General features: G+C 43.2%; 1 protein-coding gene across 1 annotated transcript; it reads right to left on the bottom strand.

The window, feature by feature from the left end:
- Positions 1-282: 282 nt before the first annotated feature.
- On the bottom strand, positions 283-25153 carry LOC128407513 (uncharacterized). Its single transcript, XM_053375973.1, has 16 exons — positions 24993-25153; positions 20980-21087; positions 19369-19441; positions 18210-18366; positions 17498-17543; positions 14468-14526; positions 14202-14237; positions 12740-12792; positions 10241-10373; positions 8230-8426; positions 6902-6947; positions 6734-6799; positions 2738-2797; positions 2340-2422; positions 953-1047; positions 283-584 (listed from the first exon to the last, which is right to left on the bottom strand). Exons 1-16 carry the CDS (start codon positions 25027-25029, stop codon positions 550-552), a joined length of 1284 nt encoding a protein of 427 aa, XP_053231948.1. The 5' UTR covers positions 25030-25153; the 3' UTR covers positions 283-549.
- Between the last annotated feature and the right edge of the window lie 1638 nt (positions 25154-26791).

The following is a 26791-nucleotide window of genomic DNA, read 5'->3' as shown; positions in this document are numbered from 1 at the left end:
GTTATTTTTTTGGGAGTGGAGTTAATTCTTCACCTAGGCCTGCTAGTCGACAGCCCCTGGCAGCAAACAACAAGGAGTAAAGGGGGTGTACTGAAAAGTGTATATACAGTGTTCTTCAGATTCTTATTTCTGATTTCTTTAAACAATGTAAGCACAAAACTAGTAAAGCTACACACTGAAAAACTGAACTGTCATAGTAAGTTAATGCTTGACTCATTACATTGAATCTGTCTCATTTTTAAATGTAGAAACTTTGGTTAATACAAATAGTATGCAAATCCATGGCTTCAGCTTGATTTTATTCCAAATTCTGCAAATGTCCGTATAAACGTGAAAAGAAAACACTTGTAAAAACTCAGTCTTCTGTTGTAGGAGGTAGCCAAAATACTATTTCCAGTGTAGAGTTTTAATCCTTTCATAGTGCCGCCTTAATCCAAGCGCAAGCCTGGCAGCGTATCACTGACTGAAACTAGGCCCTTTTGCATGCCAGTTCAGCTCCAAAAGTAGGTCATTGGCAGAAACCCAGAAGCAGAGCATCATGCATCTCAATCAGACAAACCATTCTGTGTGTTTAAATCCAGCAGCTAAAGAAACAAATGGTCATTAATCTTAAAATAATATTCCTGAAGTTGGCAGTACTTTCTCCTCTAGCCATGGTTTCGAAAGAACAGAATTTGTCTCCTGACCACTAGCATGCTAGATATTAGGTGATTGGGATACTGGCCTGGAAATCCTCGTAGATCAAACAGAAGACTTCCTACTTTATTTCATACTAAGCCCAAGTCCTTGAACATAATTAGAAATGCAGATATACAATTACTGCGAATCCTAATCTTATTAGCTTTCTAAGTCTTGGAATTACTAGCTTGCAAGTACACTAAGTATGCTTCATTAACGGGCTATAGAGGCATTGCTACTTTTTAGTTGTACACCAAAGAACAAATATCCTTACCAATTCTTCTTATTATTTCCTCACTTTCATCTTCAGTGTTTGATTCAAATACAAGACAGTCGAAGGTGCTTTGTTCCGAAGACTCAGGTGAAACCCTATACAGTATAATGTATTTAAAATTATTCTTCCCTGCATTGCCAAATCAATCAGAACAGGTTACACTAAAATACACATTCAGGGCTTATGCGGATTTTGCAGATGTATTATTAAACAAGAGATTGACACAATAGTGGATTAATTCCACTTCATTAGTGATGCTTCCTGGATGTTACATTATTGTGCAATGAAAAAAGCCCTGAAATATTTGTGAGGTGAAGTCACAGGATTTCAGAAGGAAGCTGTGGCCTGTGCACAGCATTGAAGACAGGATCATATATAGCCAGCTTGATACCCAACATCAGTACAAATGAATGCACAATAAAAAGAACATCTGGAAGACCCTTAAAACACAGCAGTCAGTAGGGTAAAATAACAAAGTGACAGAACACACAAAAGGTTGGGCAAAGAAATGCAGCTGACTCCGAAAGCATGTAAGAATCGGCTAATCAGATTGGCAAAGGGAGGGAATCCCATAATGAGGTACTGATGACAACACTATGGCAATAAATTTGATATGCATGTGGCAGAATGAATCTTCTGCCCCATCTTAAATTTAACACTAGTCCTTTAAGCACACTGGCAAGCTGAGGTACTGCTAACACATCACTTCTGACCTTTACAGGACCTAGGGCCTAGCTCTTCATCCAAACTTGGGGGCATAATTCATTGTGAAAGTGCTGCTGTTGTGATGCACCTGAGGTCAGGTTCCAGTAGCAAATCTGGTGTTTTCTTCAGTTTTACAAAAGCATCAAAATTATGTTAATACATTGATGCATAAGCAAAGCCTGATCTACCAGTGGAAGATCAATGCTCTATATATACTTCAACCTTTTCAGAGATTGCACAAACCTTTACCCCAAACAATGCATGGGGGGCATATTTGTAGTACTACTGTTGGGACGCGCCTAAGATTAGGTAGTGACTGGGTAGCAGGTCTCAACGCACCAGCTGAAAGGCCAGTGATGGGTAAACTAGGCCAGGGTGAATTTCCCCCCAGACAACCCAAGGGGCCTTGGGGTATTCCAAATTGGATGGATGATTTTATCAAAATGAGAGGTAGACATACAGTAGCGTATGTGCTCAAAAGCATGATTTACATAGGCTCAGAGTGTATTGTAAGGGATTTCAGCAGAATTGTTGGCAGGGAAAACTGAACTTTGAAAAGAACAACTCAAACTTCAGCCTGCTCTAAATGCATTGCTGCCACATGCAATTACGCAGCCAGGGATAATAGAATCCTGGTGTAGTGTATCTCTAGGTATGTGGGTGGTTGTTATTTTTAACTCACACAGTGCAGAAGGCGAAGAGATTGTTGCTGTCCAGACGCCGTCCCACACAGGAAATGTCTGTATAAGAGTAACGAAACAGAACCTGGCAACAACATTGAGTGATCTGATAAGGCAGTGGCCTAGAACTGATTATTTACAATTTTATGCTTTTTGTTGTCTAAATGTGTGTGCATGGACCATGATCCACACAATCAAATAGAGATTTTGTTGTAGATTTAAACAAATAGCTCCTCTACGTGCAACCTATCTTCCAGTAAATCACACACATTATAGGCAAGGTCTACCAACAGAAAGCAGCTAAATTCAGTGGCTTGCATTCTATGAATAATTTTGACATTTTATAAAATATTTAAATATAGTCAGGACAAGCACCAACAGTAAAGAAAAGTACTCTAACCTTTGAAGCAGCTTTCTCTTGAACAACGACTTCTGTTTCTTTGACATCAAATAAAACCTCCTGTGAAAATATATTCAAAATGTTCGAAACAATAATGGGTAAGTAAAATGCACTGTTAACTGTCAAAACGCCTGCATCAGAAGATTAACAGATAAGGCTTGAGCATTTTGCTGCGATTTCAAGTCTTTTCCTCATTTTTGCTTCCTTCAACTTTGGAGTGATTTGGGGTAGAAATAATCACAGTGATAGCCTCAAACTGATCACTTAACAGACTGCATAATTTTCACAAAATTGCCAATGTAAACATTTTGATGTACGTCAGCCAAAAATAGTTGGTGTAAATTGACGCTCTCATATTTGCCCTATTGTAGTTTATAGCATTGACTTCAGTAGCTGTATATGGATTTTTTAAAAACCCCACAAAATAGTTCTACCAGTCTATACGTTTGATGTATTAATGTACAGTATTCAAAAAAGAGTAATTTAAGCTCAGTCTCACCTACACCCACAGGGTTATTGTGAGGATAAAGTTTGGGGGTAGGGGAGAAAGCAGAACAATGTACACAAGCCTTGAGCTTATTGGAGGAAAGAATAATTTAAACCCACTGCTTTAAATTATGTTCCTGATATGAGGCACTCACCTGGGTTGAATAAAGATGCACATGTGAGTAAGTTGGTACATATGAGCTACCCAGAAAACAAACCAGTAGCAGCCTTGAGTGCCTTCACTGGAACAGCAATTGACTTTCTCTAGCACTGGGGAAACACAAGTTGCATGCTATGCCAGCTCATTCTGGCAATAGGGTGAAAGGGTCAGCAGAACAAATGGCCTTATTTATTTACAAAGCTGCGTTTCCACCTCATTTTAAAGAGGGAAACGCTTGGGCATTCTGAGCTGCAAAGACCTCTGGTAGCAGAAAGGGCCCATGCACCTGATTAATCTCCCTTTGGTCCATTCATGTTTTGTAAGCGTTTCCTGGGATGGTGCGATGGCGCATCCGATGGTGGTGGCATCTTGCAGGTACAACGGGCCGGATTCAGCTAAGTTAGTGTACTAGCATAAGTCCCACTAAGCAATGGGGCCTTCCACCCTCTTCTCTCCCCATCGGATATGGTTCCATAGGGCAAGCTGAAACGCCGATGGAACAATTGGAAGAGCACAGCATTGAATTCCTCCGAGTAGCAGCTGCTCTTGCATTGCTGCAGTGGATACTACTGTGGCTTGTAATAAGGTCTCAGCGTTATGGTCGTTTCAAACCACCTCCATCACTTGTTTGCTGGTGGGGTCAGGCGTTTTTCGAAAAGCTCAATCTCAGAAACCCACAGTAGGTGAGTTGTTGTTGGCCAGGCAGAGACTGGATGAGTCTAGAACCAAATTGTACAGAGAGAAGAGGCTGGGGCCCCGTATGTTTTCACTAAGATGGTGACACAACTTCAAACCTTTATGTCCATCTTTAAATGACAAGGACTCGTGCGCAAGTAGTAAATTGCAAACATCAGCTTCAAGCAGTTTTAAGAGTAACTGTAAGCTGGGGTGATTGTCTGATTAAGCCCCTCCCTCTTTTCTTTTTTGACAGCTTCATCCTCCCACATATGCAGGAGAGAGAGAAATCTACCCTGTGTGTGTTTAATGGACTATAACCTTGAATTTTTATTTGCCTGTATTTCTATAGCACCCCAATAAAAAGCACTGTGCTCTGTCACTGAAATACAATCAAGGTGAAAAAGCATACAGTGGTGCCTCGGGTTACATACACTTCAGGTTACAGACTCCGCTAACCCAGAAATATTACCTCGTGCTTCAGGATGAGAACACAAATCGTGCTCCGGCGGCGCGGCAGTAGCAGGAGGCCCCATTAGCTAAAGTGGTGCTTCAGGTTAAGAAGAGTTTCAGGTTAAGAACGGACCTCCGGAATGAATTAAGTACTTAACCCGAGGTACCACTGTACAGGCAAAACTGCAATGGTCTTGGGAGAGTAGGAGAAACATGAGAAGCTCTATACCATTCTTCTTTAAAAAATGGTAGAAAGGGAGGGGGGAAGGATCTCTTTAGTAGGTAGTGCATTAGAACTCAGGTCTCACTCCTCACAAATTGCATGCCAACCTGACAGGAAAAAAGGAGGAGGTTCTTTAAGGAGCCAGGCTGTAAAGTATGTTGAGGAATGTGTGCTTTCTCTCCAAAACCTGACCTGTTGGTAGACTTATAAAGGTCTGCAACTAGAGATACGGCCACCACTTGAGTCTCTCTGTCGATTTTGTATGCTAGCTTCCTGGCTAGAATATAATCAGTTTATATACGTTTAGTGACTTGCTGCAGTGTTGTTTGAAGTGGCAACTTCTGGCTGCTGCAATTAAGTGACTGGTTAAGAAAAGTTCACTCAGGTCTCATATCCAATCTGGGACACCAGTTCTATACTCATCAAGACCAGGACTAGGTCTGGTGGTAGGGTAGAGGAAGAGGGCACACATTAGACACATTTTGGTGGTGGGGCGCATTAACCCCCCCGCCCAAGAATTTAAAGAATTTACATATCACACAAAGGTACCTCAGGAATTTTTAAAATCTGAGATAGTCAACTCTCTTTCCTCACGCACATGATTTAAGGGAGGGTTTTCAGAGCTATTTCTAAAGAAATGTGCAACCGAGCACAGAAGGCATTACGGAAACTGTTAACATGCAGAACTGAATGCCCAAAGAAGTAAAGCCTTGTAGTAAATTAGCTGGTGCAGGCAGGGGCTGATGTGTAGTCTGCAGGGCAGCAAGCTGGGGGGGAAACCATAATGAATTGTTTGTGGTGAATGTGCCAAGCTAGGTTGCTCCGCTCCTCCTCACTCTTGCATTCCCTGAACCAGCCTTGCTCCTCCTGAACCATTGTTTGTAGTTTGTTTCGCTCCAACAAACCACAATCTGTAAGCCCAGGCCAAACTTTGGCAACAGGTCAAGGTTTGTGGAATGTTTGATGGAAACAAATCATGACCTCTGGGTGCAGATGCCGAACGGTAAGACAGGGATCATAGTTTGCTTTCATCAAGCATATCTCATAAGATAAAGGCAGCTTTCATATGAAATTGTAATTCCTAGACTTGTAGAAGGGGGTATATATTTAGAGTATTCTTTCTCCAAAAGATCTACCAGAATTGTCAAAAGTTTCACTATTTAATAGCTCCTCAGATTCACCAAGTTTTTTGTGAATGGTACTTGTCAAAAGCAATTATCTGCTTGCTGCTATTTTGTTTCTTTCCCTTTCACAACGATGACTACTGCTTAGTTGTCGCAAGGCATTTGATCAAAGGAGGAAGAAAAGAAATATTCCTTCAGTTCCAAGTAGATTCTTTATTTTTTCCTCACAGGCTATAGGAGTACAAAAGTTGGGCCTGTCTCTCATCTTGTGTTCTTGACTGGAGAAGCTCAATTTTTTTTGCGTACATCCCAAATTGGAGGGCTTTTGGTGCTAGGCAAAAGCATCCTTTCCTTTGAGAGACCTGGTTAAAATTTGGTTAGTTTGCTGGACTAGGGCTAGAGAGATCCAGGTTCAAATCTCACCTCAGTCACGAACTTCAGTGGGTGAATTTGGGCCAGACACCATCTCTTAGTCTTAATGTATCACAAAGGGTTATTGAGAAGATAAAGTTTGGCGGGTGGAGAAGAGAACAGAACATTGTACACTGCCTTGGGCTTACTTGAGGAAAGATAGGGGAAGAATGAATAAAAAAAAGGAAGGTTTGACTCTCCCACCTATCAATAATTTTGCCCTCATAACCTATAATCTGATTTAGCAATTCCTCACAAAGAAAGAATGGGCAAAGAGTTATTGCGGTCAAACTCCAGTCTGCTTAAAATTAAAAAACAAACAAAACTTGAGAGAAAAACCAAACATATGCAAACGCAGAAATATACAAGAATGCATCTAACAACTGTATGCCCTACTCGTGTGCCAGTCTCCACATTCTGGAAAAATGTCTCCACATTTTGGACTGTTAAAGCAGGAAACGTACCTGTCGTGGCAAACGTTTCTCTAAAACCATAGGTATGCCTTGGTCTAACACCTCTTTGCTTCCATACTGAAAATAAGAATCGGAAAGGTGTAACAAAAATAAAAGACATAAACCAACAACAAGGAAAGCTAAACAATCCTCCCTTCTCTGTCCAAGACCCAGTCTCACCTTTCCTACATTGACGTGGCCTAAGTACCGCAGGTTGTACAGCAGCCTGAGGAGAAAATGGCCAAAATAATTAGTCCACAGTGTCTATAAGTAGCTCATTCCTTTAGATCAGGGGGAGGGGATGGCAGTTCAAGCAAAACAGGCCGATACCAGAACAAAATGTACATGGTGTGCAACAATTGTGACTGGCGTGTGCACGCTTATGTGGCTGCTTTTCTCCACAATAATCAAGCGGTGATTGCACACCCAAAAATGGATCTCCTTCTTCTGGGTATATAATGAGAAAAGTGCCCATTTAAACACGCACACACTAGTCACAATTGAGATATATATTGTTTAACCATACCAGAGTGTAAAAACGTAGTATGTTAGTTGGCCCCGCTGGCTCGCCACGATAACTACTGGCTCTGAGCAAGAAGTCTGTGCCACAAGAACAGGCTCTAAATATGTGCACAACAACTGAAGTGGAATTCCTAAGTTGGCTTGACCTTAGAAACTGCTTTACCTCACTCCCCACTCACCTCAACTTTCACTGAAATCTTGTTTTGAATAAACATTCACAAACTTTTTATTGATAATAATCAGCTAAATAGTTTGAGGATCTATACAACTTTGGAACATGCAGAAAACAGCATTCTTAGAGAAACCAAAGACTGGAACTGAGGGAAGGGGTGGGGGGGTTTTGTGTGGGAGGGGGAGGGAGGAAAAATGGGGAAAACAAGGATGAAATGTTTTTGGATAATATGTCTTGTTATAATTTTGAATTTAAATTTTTTTAAAAAAAACTTTCACTGAAATCTTATGTGCCTTCCCCTTTCAGTCCTCCTCATTCAACAGGGTGTGGGGAGCTATTCTCTCTTTGGTAATATGCAGGGGGTTTTTTTCCAGCCTGAACACACTGAAACTCATTTCCGGCACCTCTCAGGTGGGTGCTGTTGCCGTTATAAGAGAACAAGGGAGACGTTCATGGTGGGTTCCGGCACCTATTTTTCCAGAAAAACAGCACTGGTAATATGGACCTTCCAAATCTTCCTCCCAGTTTGGCGCGGGATTTTACTTGCATGCCCCTAGGTGGCTCAAAAGCACCCCCAGTCATAAACATAACACAGTTTTGCTGCTGCTGTTGTGTGTCTCTCTCACGAACCACGTGGTGATCAGCCTAGAGCTGTGTGGCAGGTGGAAAACAGCCCAAGGACCTCAACATTCTCACCTCAATTACAGGCTGCATTCAGAATGAATCCATGCTGACTACCTTTATTGTTACCGATTGCCGAAAGCTGGAGCCTGCAACCATTTTGCTGCCGCTCTGCTCCCCTGGCAGCCCCTACCTGCCCCCCTGCAAGCACCGGTCCTCTTTCTTTTCCTTGTGCGTGTGCTCATGCTGGAGCTGGAAGCTGGGGATTTTCTCCTGGAGGATTTTCAGGTAGGGGAGAAGCGGCTTGTACATCCCTCCATCATGCCACTTCCAGCGGATCAGGCGGAAGCTCAGAGGCTTGCCCTTGTACTTCTGTAGCACTGTCCCAGCCTGAAGAGAAACAGAAAGGTTGAGAGCATGGGCAAGAATTTCTAGCACTGTGCTCACCTGGCACTAAACCCAATTATAGAGGTTACAAGCTTTTTTCTGTGCGGTTCCCACAATACAGTGGTACCTTGGTTCTCAAATGCCTTGGTACTCAAACAACTTGGAACCCAAAGTGTTTGGGTTGCGAACCTTTTTCGGAAGCTGAACATACTCCATTTTGAGTGTTACGCTTCCGATTTGAGTGCCACACTTCCGTTTTGAGTGTTATGCTGAGGTCTGTCTGTTTTTGCTATTTATTCTGCGTTTTTGTTTTTGTGGGTCTTTTTTTTGGTGACTGTGCGGAACCCAGTTCAGCTACTGATTGATTGATTGATTGATTGATTGATTGACTGACTGCAGTACATTGTTTATCACTTTCATTTTATGGATCAATGGTCTTGTTAGATAGTAAAATTCATGTGAAATTGCTGTTTTAGGGGTTGTTTTTAAAAGTCTGGAACGGATTAATCCATTTTGCCTTACTTTCTATGGGAAAGTGCTCCTTGGTTTTGGAATGCTTTGGTTTTGGAACGAACTTCTGGAATGGGTTAAGTTTGAGGACCAAGGTACCACTGTACATAAAGGAGCACATCTTCATATTTTTCTCCCATAAGGAGGAACAGGTCCAATAGAGGGACTGGTACGTTCAGTCTGGGAAAAACACAATTCAGAGGCAGTATGACAGCCACCTTGAAATATCTGGAGGAGCGTCATATAGATGAAGGAGCAAAGTTCTTTTCTGGTGATCTATAAAGGCTCAAACCAGTGCCTTCAAATTACAAGAAAAAGGATTCGGGCACTAAGTTCCAGAAAGAACTTCCTGACAACACAAGCAGTTTGTCACTAGAAGAGATTGCCTTGGCAAAGTGGAAGTTTTAACTCTGTGAGTGGTACATTACAGTGAATAGAATTCTTTAAGGGAAGGCATGTGTTTCAAATGTGCTTTCAATATATGGCGTCCACACAGCCTGACTAGACCTGTATGGGATTGCACAGTCATTAATTTCCATCTGTCAGGCAAGCCAGATCTGACACTTACATGGAAAGCATGAAAAAAGCTCCCAGTATAAGATATTCTGCCCCAGCCCCCCGCCCTGACAGAAATACATGTAAGCAAACAGCTTGATTTGTTCAACTTTGCTATACTCAGAGGAAGCACAGTAAAAAATTTCTCTTGATCCAAAAAAAAATGCTGAAATATTTAGGTGATTGTTTTGTTTGTTTGTTTGTTTTAAAAAAACCTAATTAATTGTATTGCTAGCTCTATCACAACTGTCTGAATACTGAGGTTCAAGAAAGACTGGGCAATTTGTTTATAATATTAAGCTGTTGTTTCCCCACTAGCTGCAGTAGACAAGGAGTCTATAGCTTGCCGTGGTTTCAAGCAGATTCCTATGCATCCCCAATAGTTGTCTTGATCCCCACATTTCTCATACCTATAAACATTGTAAAAGAAAACTTTAAAAGCGAGCAAACCACTGGTATCAATTTAAGTTTCTGAAATTCTAAAGTAATTATAATAATTCTATTCATTATTGCAGTGCAAATCTCTACACTTTTTAGAAAGAAAGAAAAAGAAAGACATTTTGTTTCCCAGTCTTTCTGTATCCCTCCCACACCCTCAATTCTTCACCATGATCTCCAGGTCAAACACCAGAGCTTTAGCTCTGCACAGTCCCCATAGCAACACCACACAGCCATCTCTTCTGCTCCTTTCTCAGGATCTCAGGCAACACAGCAGCCTTAGTCCCCCGAGATCAGAGCGTTCCCTTTCACACCTGTCCATTGCATGCGTTCCTCAGTGAAGATCCATTTATCTCATCAATAACATCTCCAACCAGCACCACCTCATCCACTGCTGCCTGGCTTTGGGGGAGCACATTAACGATGAAAATCCGTCCATCCAAATATCTGTGACGAGAAGAGGGAGAGGAAGGGGTGGAGAGAGACAAGGCAAGGGCTTGCATTGAAGAGTTGAGGTACCACATACTTGAGGCAAAAGAAGGAAGATCACAGGGGAGAAAGAAATGGTGAATGTCTTTTAAAAGAGATTTCTTTCTTTCTTTTGCTCAGAATGATGGGAAAATAATAGATTCCACACCAGGGATAGGGAACTGGTGGCCTTCCTCATGTTGTTAGACTTCAACTCCCATCATCCCCTAGATTAATGGCGATGTTTGTTGGGGCTGATGGGAGTTTGAGTCCAACAACATTTGGAGGGCCACAGAGCTCCCCATCAACTACTCGTTCATACATTCTTATCTTCTGCATCTATAGGCTGCCTTTCAGGGTTTCTCTTTTCAACGTGGTTTCCACCACCAACACCACCTTTAATGTTAACCAAACTAGCACAAGCTCCCTGAAAATGAAGGGCTGCAAATGGAATGGTTAAGTACAACCCAAACTGTGCAAAGCAACCCTCACACAGGCAGCTTGCTTTGTGGATTTCTTGTCCACTCGGCTGTACTAGAAGAAACCACCCACATGATCGGTTGCTTATGCAAACGGTGTCTTTGGCAAACATGAAAAATGGGTGTAGCATTTTGTGGGTCAGGCTTCACCAAAGCCCCCTTCATTAGAGGCTCATATGTAGGTGGTAAAAATATGTACTCAATCATTGGCACTGCGCCTCTTCTACTTCTGAAAAATTCTACTTCTGCAAAATTATTAGGGCAAAAAGACTATTTGGCTCGGATAGCCCACAGCGTTTAAAACCAGCAGTAGGTTGCGCAAAGACAAGGCACAATGGAAATCCTTCGCAAGCCAGAGCGCAGCAGCTAATTTGCACATCTGTTGTGTACCATCAAGGTAATTGCACAGGCTTGATGGATGCCAAAACTGGCAGACACATTACCATTCTTGAGAGACATCCTTTTATGAAATGCTTAAGCCTCATGGGGATGGGAATCTCAAACGAGAATGAACAAAACTTGGAGCTGGCTCCTCAAAAATAATGAATTGCTAGACGTTACTATGTAAGCCTCCCAGCAATTGATTGTACATTACTGTTCTTTCTTTGTATGTTCCTTTTTATGAAGCATTTGTTACTAAATAATAAAAATGATTTGAAAAAATCAAATAATCATTGGAACTCGTCTTAGCTGGTTTCTGTGGCATTTGCACTTATTCCCATCTGATTTTTTTCCTTCTGCAATGCTGTTGATTGGGATTCTTGGGGGTTTACAAGCTCCTCTCAGAAGTGCTCTAAAAGGCCATGTATGGCCTGAGGACTACATGTTGCACAGTAGTAGGCTGAACTCCCTTGTCAACACTAGGATTTCTACCTTGCAGAAAGTGCTAATCTTTATTGCTAGGCACAGGCTCAGGTCACGGTTTGTCAAAGCCGCTGCTCTTAAGTTACAAATAACCAAGGGCGAGGGCACTCAGTCATTCTGAACGAGCACAGAATTTGCTACTGGGTACAGAATTCAGCATATTGAAAATGACAGGCTTTGTTTTTAAAATCCAAGTTTATGGTTACATTTTTAGTTTGCCTTCCCTCCAAAGAGCTTCACAGAGAATACACGGTTCCCTCCCTTCCTCCTCACAATAACCCTGTGAGGTAGTTTAGGTCAGGCATAGGCAAACTCGGCTCTCCAGATGTTTTGGGGACTACAACTCCCATCATCCCTGATCACTGGTCCTGTTAGCTAGGGATGATGGGAGTTGTAGTCCCAAAACATCTGGAGGGCCGAGTTTGCCTATGCCTGGTTTAGGCTGAGATATAGTGACTAGCCCAAGTTTGCCCAGCAAACTTTGCAGCTGAATGTGCATTTGCACTTGAATCTCCAGCGTTTTATAGTCCAACTATCAAACCATGGCGGTTTCCCTTAGTATCCTTTTATGGCTGCAAAGACTAGCACATTTGCAAAGTCAATCAGGATCCAATATGGTTTCAAATAGGATGGGGGACTGTGTGTTAAGATTCCATTGCAGGGGGCTGGACTAAAAGACCCTCTGGGTCACTTCCAACTCTACAATTCTATGATTAGTCTGGATGAATGTGGACAATGGCTGGTGAAATCTCAGAAGTCAGGCAGGGAGATGAATGGAATTTCCAGGCCTGGGAGAGGCCCTGCCCCTTGCCAGCTCCATGCCTTTCGCACAAGCGGAATATACTCCACAAAACTGTATCAGGCTGACATTCGTTTCAGTGACCAACTCTCATTGTTCCCTATGGGCTTTATCTTACAGATCCACACCTGGATATTTATTTAAACAATGGATTTTGTGCAGAGGAAGTTCAAAGCAACGTAAGGATGTCCCAGGTCTCTTACCTGAGCACCATTCCCAGCTCCCTGCAGGGGACAGTTTCGTAGGTCAGGCACACCTAGAAAGCAGTATTTATCAGTGTGGTATCCAGCAAGCTTGAATAAATCCTCCTTCAGAGCCTTGGTGTAGATGAGAAATTTTGCTTCTTATAGGGGCGTTGCCTTTAAAGGAAGGCGGTGGAAGGCCCTGAAGCCTCAAGTTCTCCATTTATGCGCAAAAGGCTTATTGGGATGAAACACTGTCATGATGCTATACTGCGTGAATTCAGGGTTAGAGGCTCCTAGTGCAATCCACTTTTAGATATCACCACATCTTAAATTAAATGATCCCTAACCTGCAGAGCAAATGATCAAAGCCCAGAGATGCTAGACTCAGACAAGCGGACCAAGCATAGTCTTGACCTGTCTTTACTGATAAAACACAGAAAAATAATAAAAATAAAATCAGCCACAGGCCAGTGTCACAAAGCCAAGGATGGATAATTTGTGATTCTCCAGATGCAGTTAAGACTTCAACTCCCATCAGTCCCCTGTCATTACTGCCAATAAACAGGAATAATGGGAGTTGAAGACCACCAATACTTGGAGGGTCACAGTCCCCATCGCTTCATGAGGTCAACCTGAGGCTGATTTTGGTAGAGCAGAAGATATAGAAGCATGATTAGTTGCACCAACAGGGTAAAGAACAGCTTCTATCCGTGGGCTGTTAGGCTGCTGAATGAAAAGATAACAAGGCAACTAACTTTGGGGTTTGGTGGGTGTGCGTCAGTAAACGAGGGGAATTAAGACTAAGAGAGCTGAGTGGAGGGGGTGCTCGTGTAATCTCACTGTATACAAATTGTACAAGTGACAATAAAGTATTTCAATATTTCAGTTCAGAAGTACTTCAAATAACGTACCACAGACCCTTCCCCTACCCCAAATACCACAAACAGCAAGATGCACACACATTTTAAAACAGCTTAGATTGATGCAAACTAGAATCCTTCTTCTGTGGCCCAGCTGAAGCCAGAGCCCTACAGCATTTCAGTATAGCTGAAGTTGTCAAAGTACAATGATTTAAAATTCTAAGTGCAGCTAGAAATGGACTCAGGTTCAGACTCGGTTCAGAGAGACATAGGGTTCAAATTTCTCAAATAGGACTTTGGTAAAAGGTTGAATGAAAGACCCATAAAGCACTTTAAAAATTCGCAAACAGAGCCACAAAGTCATTTAATCAAGTAGAGAGATCCCAGAGGTGTTACCATTTCCCTGCCACAAACCTCCATGCTTGTGAGACATTAAAATGTAAATAGAAAAAAACCACCACATAAACATAAAGTTCCAGTCCAGAGTAGAGGTGCCATTTTTGGCCTGTTGCTACAGGTGTGAAACAGATGGTGCCATCCCTATCTGTAAGCAGCAAGATGGGAGAATATCATGAATTGTGCAAAAGGGGGTATTGAGAGAGAGGGCTAAAGCTTCTTACCGGAAGTTGCCAGCTTTCATCCAAGAAACTGGAATTCTACAAAAAGAAAGAATGGCAAACTATGAGAGGTCAAGCCAGAGGTTAAAAGGAAAGATGGGAAAATGCAGCTATTAATCCAGCCTTTGCCAGCCTTGTTTGGACTACATGTCTCGTCAGAACCAGCCAGCTCCCTGGAGCTGCTGGGAGGTGTAAATCAAAACATCTTGAGGCTATTAAGCAGTGGAAGCTGCATGAAACTTATGTCCCCAAATCATCAACTACTGTACCTGCAAATCTAGGGAGAAATTCATTTCTGTCACCACCAGCATCAGAGAGAGGAAAGGCTCTGGAAGGAGGAAATAAGAGAATCAAAAATTGCTGCCAGATTTCTGACCAACTTTATATATTCATTTATCGGTAAGTCAAGGGACACACTGAGAACACGAACCAAGAAATCTCAAACTTGCAATGGAAGCAAGTCTCCCTAAAATAATATTTGAGCCTTTCAAAAATGTAACCAACGCAGAACATAAGCAAGTTTCTCAGCTGGCGCCACTCACTTGTACCTCACGTAGATTGAACAGGCGAACATACCAGAAAATAAAATCTTTACAAATAGAAACGGTGGTTTTCACAGATCAGCTGCATCATGCCTTGGTGGGCAGGTGTGTGAGGTCACTCAGGTTGCACCAACCGGTTGAGAAGGCGAGATGGGAACTTTGCCCACAGGCTCAATCAAGCCGTATACACGAGAAGGATTCAGCAGCTGCTTACACAGTTAGAATTGTGTAGAGGTCTGCAACCCCTCCATAGCTACTCTGGGAATCTAAAGAAGCAGATTGGTGGTGACTCTGGATCTAAGCATGTAGCTGGAAGCTTCAGGCAGTCACCTTCCTATGAAGCTATACATGTCACTCTGTCAGCTTGTAAGTGACAACTGTGCTGCTCCGAACCATATGAATCTCCATAGATTTAAATAATATTTTAAAATATTAGTTGAGGCGCCGGCTGTGTGGGACTTGCATTTCCCCAAGCAATTACCTGCCTCTCCTCAGGGAAGCCTGCCTCACACCCAGGAACCACGGCAATAAAGTCTCATCGCCACTTGGCATTCATCTCCTCAAACCAGATTGTGGGGAATTCAGTGTCCAGAATTCAACTGCCTTCCAGGTGAAGTTGTTAAATGAAGCCTGACCCAGTAGATGATCCCATGACAGTGATAAGGAAAAGTCACTAAAAGCACTATATAAATAGCTTTTGGGATGATATTCTAATAGAAAACAGGTAAGGAAATGCCCTTTTCTGCACTTTAATCTACAACACATTACCCTTCCCCAGAATTACCTTCATGCCTCCTGGTGCCACTGTGATCTGCTTCCCATGTAATGAAGGCAAACACGTGCTTACTACTATTGTGCGCGCACATGGTTAGAGACCCATAGCTAGTCCCAGCTCCCTGGGTGCTTAGAACATAAGAGCTGTTGGAAATGTGTGTTTGTCACATACACACACAAAGATTTAAACACATACATTAGAGACCTTGACCTCTTTGGAAGGCTGTAAGTAAAATGACCTAATAGAACATGGCAAAGTGTGAAGCGGACTTCTTTGTTGCTGCACATGGACAATTATTGGTGAGAGATGTGAAACAGAAGGGTGAAGGGGCCAGGAAAAGTCACAGATCAATCCTCAGCAATACTACAGAGCACTTACGTTTACTATTTACAACAACATGATTGAGGAAAAAGCTGAGAAGAGGAGTAACAGAAGAAAAATGTGGAAACAAGACAAAAGGGAGTAACATAAAACTCAAAACAGCAGAATCCTGTAACTGATCACCCTTAATGAAGTAAGAAATAATGAGCCACAATTTTAATGAGTCCTGAAGAAGATTCAGTTGCTTGCATTTTGAAAGGCTCGTTATGGGAAAACCTGCCGGTGTTACTTAACACACACACACACACACACACACACACACACACACACACACACATTTTTGGTGTAAGAATGTGCAAGCTTATGAACGGCAAGAAGGCTTTCATCCTATTTTTTTAGGCCTCCAGACAGCAATGGCACAATCTCGACACGTCTGGCACTTCAGAAACCTATATAATACATTGACTAGCTGGAGGTTAAGGATGATTTTAATAACCCCAGAGCTCAAAACAGATGTTGTTACATACCACACAGATAGTGCCTCCAAGGCAATCATGAAACGGTGCATCTGCCTTGCCAGCAAAGCTTATAAAAGGACCTGACAATCTGTGAGTCCAGAAAGGAGGGTGTCACAATGAGAAAGACAAAAACTAGCCACTGATGTGGAGGGAGGGCACAGCAGAATTCACTGGCAAGGGAAACGTGGAGCTACCAGAGGCTGCATGCCTTTTCCCAGGTAGAGGGCCTCAGCAGCATCCTGGATGCCACGGTTTAACAGGGCACACAAAGAACTCAAGTCTATGGCCTTAACCACCTTATCACCTAGCATGGTTGTTGGATGAGATTCCACAGTGGAGCTGTGCAGAATATCCTATCTACATTGGTCCTGCAACATGCCTGTACTTTATTGAAACAAATATGCCCATTCACAACTTTATAATTAGCAACCTTGGGGATGCTAGGTTTTTTAAAAAACAAACAAACAAACAACAACATTAATTGCATCCTTTTAATAATAAAATTCGGTTATTATGTAGCCAATATGCAACACATCACTGGGCAAACTAGACAGGTTGGCAACAGACTTGTGTGTCAGAAAGTTTCCTGATTCCTTATAAAAACTGGAGGGGGCCATTTAAAGTGCTACATTTACTCTGCCCCTTACCTGGGCATCATTTGCCCTATACATTTAAAACAGTATCATACCACTTTATGCTAAGGGCATTTAAACTTGTTAGGACGCTCTGGTACTAGGTTAGGACACCCCTGTTTAAGATGTATGGTGAAGATGGGCCCTTAACACCAGTGCAGAATAAATTTAGACATCAAGAATGCTGCCATTGAGCTCTGGTACCTTTTCAACTTTGTGCAGTGCAGAACCCAGTAATTCAAAAGCAAGACTGTTATAAAGCAAGGCACAATAAATTTCAGTAACATACTGTGCTACAACAGAATGCAAAATGACTCTCAGGGCACTTGTTATAACTTCCAGAGGCAGGCATGTTAATGCATTTTGTAGCCAAGCAACAAGGAGTCTTCTAGCACCTTAAGGCCTAATACATTTAATATAGCACAAGCTTTTGGAGAATAAGAGTCCACTTCATCAGTGTGATGACCTGCTCTCTTGCACAATGTAATGAGTGTACAGAGATGACTCTTACCAGATAAGTCTTCATTGCCTAGGATGGAGGTCATTGGATCATACCACTGAAATAAAAACAACTCTGAATAATTATAATAATTTAAATAAGTTGACCACAAAGGTACGTACACATCAGGAACAGGAAACTATTATTAACCATCATAATATCTAGAAAGGAGCATTAATTTAGGTTTGGGATTTTAGGGTCGTCCCCCCCAAGTTTAGGAGATAAGTATTACCACTAGCAGGATCACAGGAAGCTGTCTAACACTAAACCAGGACATTGGTCCACCTCAATCAGTACTATTCACACTGACTAGCAATTGGCTCTCCAGGGGCACAGGAAGGAATATGCCACATCTACCTGTAGGTGGAACTTGAGATGTTCTGTAAGTAAAGCATATGCTTTGCCGCTGAGTTACGGCTCTTCCCCAAATGGGGCCATAGGTTTAACTGCCAAGTTATAATGAACAATTGCAGATTCTTTCTGTTAAAGAACATTAGCCCTAGACTGAGTACATTTAAAAATCAGCACTGGTTTCAAGATTATAAACATGGTGAATACAGGAATATCCCGCAGACCAGGTCTTTAGCAAAGCACACCTACTAACTTATGTGTCCAATCAACAGAGGCCCCAAGAAAAGAGCGTAACAAAGACAGGTGTCTGAGTACTCTTATTATTCAAAATAACTTCTCCTTTTAATTGCTCTGAATTACGTCATGTCCCCACCTCAAGCAGCCTGGAAGATCTGATCAACTGCTTAACAGCAACAGCTAGTAACTTCCTATTCAAAGCCAGGCGCAGGAAGTACCGCCCTCGTCCTTGTGCTGTCAGCACCTTCTCACAGGAATTAGTTTTCTCAATCATCATTGACAGGAGGGTCATGCTATAGGAAGAAAAGACTTTGTTATCATGGGGTACAGAAACAAAAACCACGTTCAAGTCACTTCAAATGGAGATATTTCAGGGTGAAAAAGTTATGCGCCACCTGCCATCCTTTCCTTGATACCCCTCAAAAGTCAGCATGAAGGATTCTGGGAATTGTGACTCCCCTGTGAAGCATGGGTGAGGGACTGGATCCGGCTGGCAGGTCAGATTCCTAATACCCCCCACTCCCACCACAGGCCAACTTGGACAGGTGAGCAGGACCACCCATCTGTCAGTCATCTGGCATCATGGTGATGTCAGTGTGACTGAGAGCTTTTAAAGTTCAAAGACAGTCCCTGTAAAATGGAAGTCTAAAGGAAAATGGCCATTGTGTGAGACACAATGCCAAAAACCAAACAACCGTACGGGTATTATTACAAAAACTATGAGCACCTCTAATTGTGGGGCGACCTCAGAGTGTAAGAAGAACCCTGCTGGATCAGGGCAAAAGCCCATCTAGCCCAGCATCCCATTTCTCAGAGCGGCCAACCAGATGCCTATCGGACAACCAGACGGCCACAAACAGGATATGAACACCATAGTTACTCATTTATGGACATCAGGTGAAAAAAGAAGAATTGTGAGAGGAGGATAAAAAAAGCAGAAAATTAATAAAAGCCTGTACAGTGGTACCTCAGGTTACATATGCTTCAGGTTACATACGCTTCAAGTTACAGACTCCGCTAACCCAGAAATAGTGCTTCAGGTTAAGAACTTTGCTTCAGGATGAGAACAGAAATCGTGCTCCAGCGGCGCGGCAGCAACGGGAGGCCCCATTAGCTAAAGTGGTGCTTCAGGTTAAGAACAGTTTCAGGTTAAGTACGGACCTCCGGAACAAATTAAGTACTTAACCTGAGGTACCACTGTAGCTGTAATCATGCTTATATACAGAAAGGTAAAGCAGAAAATCAAGTTCCTCTTACTTTTGCAGTATCATAAAGTACTACTACAGGCCACCCACCTGGGATGGGTTACTTGCGGAAGCTGTTCCAGCCAGTGCCAATAGTCCTTTCTCTTGAACCCCAGAACGGGCTCTGAGGAAGACAAGACTTTCCTTTAGGAAGAAAAGCAGCACAGCAAAGTGCTGCATCGCACAACCAAAGATTACAGACACCATTTTCTTAGCACCAGAAGGTGCTCAGTTAGAGCACATTTACACTGGACACATTCCTTGGGGGTTCAGGGCGCTGCCAGGAAGGGTCTGGTTCACTCTGTGCACTCATCAGCAATCTGTGCATGGTGAAAGGCTGGCAAGTGTGAAGTTTTCTACTGCAACACACACCAAACGCCTTTGCACCAGCAGAAACTGCAATTAGATTTTGCAGCTTATGTAAATTTCTGATATCTGCAACAAGACACGAATCCCTCTCCCACCTCGATCTCCGTACTGCAGTGGTCGTCTACATTGCCACTGCAAACTCCCTCATGGGACATGGCTGATCAACCCTTCAATCCTCAACAATTTTAAACAGCATTGATGGAAAGAACCCTGGAAACCCTACTTTTGGAAGGGTACTAAGCCCTCTGAAATATAAAAATTGCAGTGATCAGAGTTCTTTGGGAACAATAAAAAGTACAGTCAAACCTTGGAAGTGGAACGCAATCCATTCCAGAAGGACAATTGACTTCCGAAATGTTCGATTCCCGAGGCGCAGCTTCTGATTGGCTCTTGCAATTGGAAGAGCCAATTGGAAGCTGCTTGTCTGCCGCATCGGACGTTCGGCTTCCGAGGCACGTTTGAAAACTGGAACACTTACTTCCGTTGACGTTCGGGAGCCGAAACGCACGGCAATGGAGACGATCGGATACTGAGGTATGACCGTACAATAAAAGATTTATGAGATTAGTGGTCTTAAAAGGGCTGGAAAAATTTTAAAAATGTCTTTTCCTGGCTACAAAGGACCCCAAAGTAGCCACCAGATGAGCCTCTCTGGGAACAATATTCGGCTACTGAAGTGTCATCATCACCACCACCAGCAACAAATCACACTTAGGGCCAGCATCATGGGTGGGCATGGCTAAGCACTTGCCTAAGGCCCACACCTCAGGTGGGGCTCAGTGGCTGGAGCCCCCGGGACCTGCTTGTGCTCTTCACCACTTGCTCATCTGCTTCTCACTCTTGCAAGAAGGTGGTGGTGAGAAGGAGGTGGAGCTGCCACTGCCTGCTTGCTCACTGGGTCTGTTTGCCATGTAAGCAGGTGGTAGCAATGATGAGGCAGAGGAGGCAACAGTAGCTGGCAACAATGGCAGGGAGGGGGCAGATAGGGGGAGGGAGTCTTGCCCTGGGGCCCCCACCAGCAGAGATGGCACTGGCTGCACCTTACCTGGCAGTGAGATCCGCTTCACAGGGCTAGGGCCTCTGAAGTCAAAATCCAGGGAGATGCATATAGGAGGAGGTGAACTTTCAGGGATTATTATTACTTATTATTATTAAAAATACTTCTACCCCACCTTTCCTTGTAAGGCTGGTCCTGTCCCACTATTACCCCCAACTGCAGTGCAACCCACTCTCTGCAAAGGAAAATCTCCATGCACAGTACTGTCCATCTTTGGTACAGAAAAAGCCACTCACGTTTTATTCCTTTGCGAAGGATCATTTCCAGGACCTCACAAAAGGACTGTAAGTGTGGGGAGGTGTCTGTGTAAGGGCTGCTGCTCCCCTGAAGGTTGAGGATACATACTGCAAGAAGAAAGAGAGAGAGGTTTCAAATACAGACTGGCAATAGAATGAGTTAAAATCTAATATTTGTATTTTTGCTATACTTTTCTTCTGTTAAGATAGGTAAAGGTAAAGGGACCTCTGACCGTTAGGTCCAATCGCGGACGACTCTGGGGTTGGGGTGCTCATCTCGCTTTATTGGCCAAGGGAGCCGGCATACAGCTTCCAGGTCATGTGGCCAGCATGACTAAACCGCTTCTGGCGAACCAGAGCAGCGCATGGTAACGCCATTTACCTTCCCGCCAGAGCGGTACCTATTTATCTACTTGCACTTTGATGTGCTTTTGACCTGCTAGGTTGGCAGGAGCAGGGACTGAACAGCGGGAGCTCACCCCGTCGCAGGGATTCAAACCACAGACCTTCTGATCAGCAAGCCCTAGGCTCTGTGGTTTAACCCACAGCACCACCCTTCTGTTAAGATACCAAAGCCCTAATTGATAAGACTATAGTACAGAGCTTGGGAAGGTAACTTTAAGAAGGGCAGTTCCCCAATCCCACCTTCTAAAGCAAGCTATCATGCCCTGATGCTACAGAAGTCACCAACTTCCCAGCTCTCCTTTGCCTCTGGGTTGGCAACTGGAGGGGAGGGGGCTAGATGGTGTAACCCACACAGCCGGAATTAGTCCAGGGCCACCTGGTTGCTGACTTCTGCGAATCAGAAACCACAAGGCTACTCCTTGCCTGATCATGGCATGTACAGAATCTCCAAGAACACAACTTTGGGTGCCAAGGCATGGTCTGGGGCACATTATGCAACCACCTTGCTAAAGCTCTCTTTCCTTTTGCCAGTTCTCAGAACTTTTGGGGAGTGGGGGGTATATTTCAAATAATTTGAAAACTGGGTGGTACTGTTCCTATTTACAGAGAGGTAGCCTTCTTTATCCATCTGTAGCAGCAGAAATAGAAAAAGGTTTTGTGGCACCTTGAAGACTAACAGATTCCAGAGTTTAACACGCGCTACATCAAGACTTTCTTCTCTTCCAGCATTTGACTTCCCTAAATGCCCATGAGTTCTAGTCTTATGAGAAAGAAAAAACTTTCCTGTACATTTGTACCTCATGTTACAAACGCTTCAGGTTACAGACACCGCTAACCCAGAAATAGTACCTCAGGTTAAGAACTTTGCTTCAGGATGAGAACAGAAATTGTGCGGCGACAGCGGGAGGCCCCATTAGCTAAAGTGGTACCTCAGGTTAAGAACAGTTTCAGGTTAAGAACGGACCTCCAGAACGAATTAAGTTCTTAACCCGAGGTACCACTGTATCTACTTTCTCCATGCCATGCATAATTTTGTAAAGTTCCATGGTTTCCTACTTGCCTTTCTCTAAATAAAAAAAAAATCCCAAATGCTGCAACTTTTCTTCATGAGGGAGTCGCTCCCCCCACCCCCCGATCGTTTTGGTAGTCCTTTTCTTAACCTTTTCCAACTCTAAAATATTCTTTTTGAGATGAGGTAACGAGAACTGTACACAGCATTCCATATGCAGTTGTACCACATATTTGTGGTATTATATTAGCAGTTTTATTTTCAATTCCTTTCCTGGTGATCTGTGGCATGGAATTTGCCCTTTTCAAGTCTGCTGCACACTGGGCTTATGTCTTCATTGAGCTATGTACAAGTACCCCAAAGTCTCTTGTCTTGGTGCATTATTGCCACTTTAGACCCCATGAGCATATATGTGAAATTAAGCCCCTTTTTTGCCCCAGAGTGCATCACTTTACACTTGTTTGCACTGAACTGCATTTGCCATTTTCCTACCCATTCACTCAGATTGGAGAGGTCCTTACAGCACAGTTAGCCCCAAGATGTTCCCATCTGAATCCCATCTGAAATGAAAGGCAGCTCTCATCCATTTCAGAAAAACCTCCCAGTGCACACAGTGCATATCATGTTTTATTTTATGTCTGTAACCCACTTCTAGTGCTGTTGGAGCCGAAGGGCTATAAAGAACTGTTTTAAACAAAAAAATAATTAAATGTGATGGAAGTCCTGAACCAAGAGCCAGCTTAAGCAAATATTGACTGTTCTTTAGGCTGCTGTACTCCACCCAATCATTCCACTTGAGGCAAATCTGAGAAAGATGTTCCCTTTCAACAAAGCTTCTCTTTTACTTGTTGGATTATCAGTGCAGTGGATCCAATACTTCACCACCCAGCCCATAATACGATGTTTAGGCCAATTTCCTCCCTCCTTCTACTTATATTCCACCCTACCTCTAAAGAGCTTTGGGTGGTATATGTGATTTAGCACCCCCTCCATTTTATCACAACTACCCTGCACAGAGAATAGCCCAAGGTCATTGCGTGAACTGCACACGTGACAAAGGATTTGAACCCTGGACTCCAGAATGCCAGTCTAATGCTCTAACCATTACATGACACTGGCCATTCCTCTAAAGTTTATTTTGGAGATATCAGTTTATGCTAAACTAATATTGAGTGGAGAGGTGGACGTGCACCTAGCTGTATATAATGGAGTAAAAAAATAAAAATAAAGCAAGAGGCGACAACATTAGGAATTAGGGTTGCCACCTGTCCTGTATAATACAGGTCCTGTATTTCAATGTAAAATGCTACATCCACAGAGAAAAATAATCTACCTTATTTTTGTATAAATGTAAGCTGCAATCATATGCATGCTTACCTGGATCAAGCCCCGCTGAACACTGTGGGAATTACTTTTGAGTAAACATGCATAGGGGTGTGTTCTGTTATAGCTCCTTCTCAGTATTTTCCCTCTGCAGAAAAGGTGTTATGTGGAGCTCCAGTGACTGCACACTTCCTCCCCGGTGAGTTGTTCCCATAATACTCTAATTTCATTATCTAGATTCTAGAACAAACATGGCAATAAGGAAGGAAGGCAGGTGTCCCTTGGTTACATTTTTGCCCCTTTTTCTGGAATCAAAAGTGGTCACAACTTCAGATGGGGCTTTAAATAAACTGACCAGATACAAGTATTAAATATTTTTTCCAAAGCATGGCAGAGTAGAAAGGATTCAAAGGTGGCGAGTGGGGAGATATTTCTTAGTTGTATGCTGAGGACCCTCCTAATATAACAATGGAACATAAGAAGCTGCCTTATAACATTAGTCCCTCTAGCCCAATATTGTCAACACTGGCTGGCAGCTGCTCCCCAAGGTTTCAAGCAGAGGTCTTTTCCTGCACACCGTGAAGATGCTGGGGATTCAACCTGAGACTATCCTGTATGCAAAACAGAGCTACAATTCTTCTCCAACACAAAAAAGGGGATTACCCCAAACTGCCTTCTTGAACCTATCTTGACATCTGTCACAATAGCATCTAAGCAGCATATATATCACTAGGTGATATCACTCTTTGAGGGAGGTTTTTCCCTTAACAATCAAGTGGTGTATAATTTTTTTCAATGAAATAAAGAAGTAAGTAAATAAATAAAACTCTTTGTAAGCATTTGATCCCACGACTGTTACCTCATAGCTCTCGAGCTTCTGTTTCCCATTTCTCCGATGCCCCATAAAGTTAAGGTGAGCGCAATAATAAAGCCAAACTTAAATCGACTAAGTTAGGTTAAGATCCACTGTAATCACTTGAGATTCTCAATCAATAAACACGTTTAGGATGGGGAGTTTTTACGCTTGAGTACGGATCTCTTCGTTCTGACACTTTTTAAAAAACACATTTGTTCCCCATGGCAACCAGGGACAAAATAAGAATATAACTCTACCTGACTCCCCATCCCTATGGAGAATCGTGTGGCAGTAACTACACACCTGTATATACCCTGACCGAAAGAGGCGTGTATGGTTCTCGCACTTTTTCGCATTCAGCCAAAACCTGGCACCCCGCCCCCTCCAAAACCGCCCCCCTCTCTCCGCTCGTCCCCTCACCTTTTAGCGTTCCCAGCAGCGGTTCTTTGGCACTCATGCTGCCCTCCTTCTCCCGCCCCAACCTTCAGCAGATGTTAACTTGGAGCAGCTTCTAGGGAACCGCCGCTTGTGTCTCCACCCAGTGGAAACAGACATCAAGCAGCCCCTTCCGCAAACACAAGGCAGCGTTCTGGGAGAGGCCATTATCCCTGTAAACGGGGGGGGGCAGGAAAAATAGAACGAGCAGGAAGAAGTGAACATTTTGTGGCTTGATGGGCGGGGGGCGGGAATCAACGGGGAAGGAACACATCGGCAGGTTTTGCAGTTGTTATGAATATTTTGCCTAGACCCCGGAATAATGATTAAATACTGGCAATTGCTCCCCCTTCTCCCCCATTTAGGCCATTCCGCCAGTTTTGGAACGTTGATACTTCACCCGCAACAAGTCCCGAACCAGAGGCGCAAAGACTTTAGCTGCTTTAGTTTGCTTTCAGTGGGTTTACTTTTAGCCGAAGGAGACGGGCGCTGCCGGATTTACGTATAAGCTAAACAAGTTATAGATTACCAGAAAAATTTGAAGGAAAAAAACCTGGATGTACATTTCCAAAATATAAGATAAAAAACAAATAAAATAAAACCTACATAGAGCAACGGTGTTTTGTGTTGTGTAGGCTCTTGTGATGTAAGTATGGACCCCGCCTACTATCCTGCTCCCTAAAATATCACTGGTTTGCTCTTTTCTTTATATAGGGTGCCTACATTCTGCATGGATTGGCTGCATGGCAACATGTTCTTTAGATACCCATAAATTACCATATAGCATATATTTAACACAAAAAAAGTGACAATTTGTTGTTGACAAAGGACAGCTGGACATATACCTTCAGTAGCTTAAGGCCTCATCAACCCTAAATCCAGCTGTGGAGACAAGGGTCATTTTCTGCCATGTATACTTACGTGGTTAGTACTGCCACCGGTCCCTTAATATCTGCTTGCTGTCCCATATTTTTGCCAAACAGCTCTTTGCTTAGGCCAACTGTTTCCCATTTATAAGCGCAATCCCTAGCAAGGAACGAATTCTTGAAACAAATGTTCCGTTGCAGTGGGGATGGGGAAAGTGTGGCCCTTCAGGTGTTGAGCGGGCTCCCAACTCCCATTGGCCTCAACCAGCATGGCCTACAGCCACGGATGGTTGTAGTCTAACAACATATGGAAGGTCACAGGATTCCCAAGCAACCAGTGGAGTCAGAATAAGGCTGTACCTAGGACCCTCGTACCTATAGGACCGCCTCTCCTGGTATGCCCCGCAGAGGACCTTAAGATCCATAAATAACAACACTTTGGAGGTCCCGAGCCTCAGGGAGGTTAGATTGGTTTCAACTAGGGCCTGGGCCTTTTAAGCACTGGCCCTGACTTCTCTGTCACAAGAGACCAGGGCCCTGCAGGATTTGACATCTTTCTGCAGGGCCTGCAAGACGGAGCTGTTCCACCTGGCCTTTGGCTTAGACTCACTCTGACCCCTTATATGGGATTTGGTATATAAATTTTCCCTTGGCTTTTTTGCTGGCCCATGTAGGACCAGCATGGATAGCTGGTTTGGGTGAATATCTGATGTTTCTGCCCTTTATGGTCTTGATTTATGGGCTACTACTAAAATGAGGCTGCATTTTAAGCTGTATTTTAAGCCGTATTTTAATTAACTTTTTTTTGTTTGTTGTTGTTTTCTATTACGTTTTATTGTAATTTATATTTGGTGTTAGCTGTCCTGAGCCTGGCCCTGACTGTGGAGGGCGGGGTATAAATAAAAATTTATTATTATT

The sequence above is a fragment of the Podarcis raffonei genome, chromosome 2 (assembly GCF_027172205.1).
Source record: "Podarcis raffonei isolate rPodRaf1 chromosome 2, rPodRaf1.pri, whole genome shotgun sequence".
Classification (NCBI taxonomy): Eukaryota; Metazoa; Chordata; class Lepidosauria; order Squamata; family Lacertidae; genus Podarcis; species Podarcis raffonei.
This window is presented reverse-complemented; position numbering and strand designations above follow the sequence as displayed.

Excerpts from the sequence above, each read along its gene's own strand:
- LOC128407513 (XM_053375973.1), bottom strand. The coding sequence starts at position 25,029 with ATGAGTGCCAAAGAACCGCTGCTGGGAACGCTAAAAG. Across the intron at positions 21,088-24,992 it reads GCTGCTGGGAACGCTAAAAG|TATGTATCCTCAACCTTCAG; the intron begins GTGAGGGGACGA and ends TTCTTCTTGCAG. Across the intron at positions 2,423-2,737 it reads AAGAGAAAGCTGCTTCAAAG|GTTCTGTTTCGTTACTCTTA; the intron begins GTTAGAGTACTT and ends TGTTGTTGCCAG.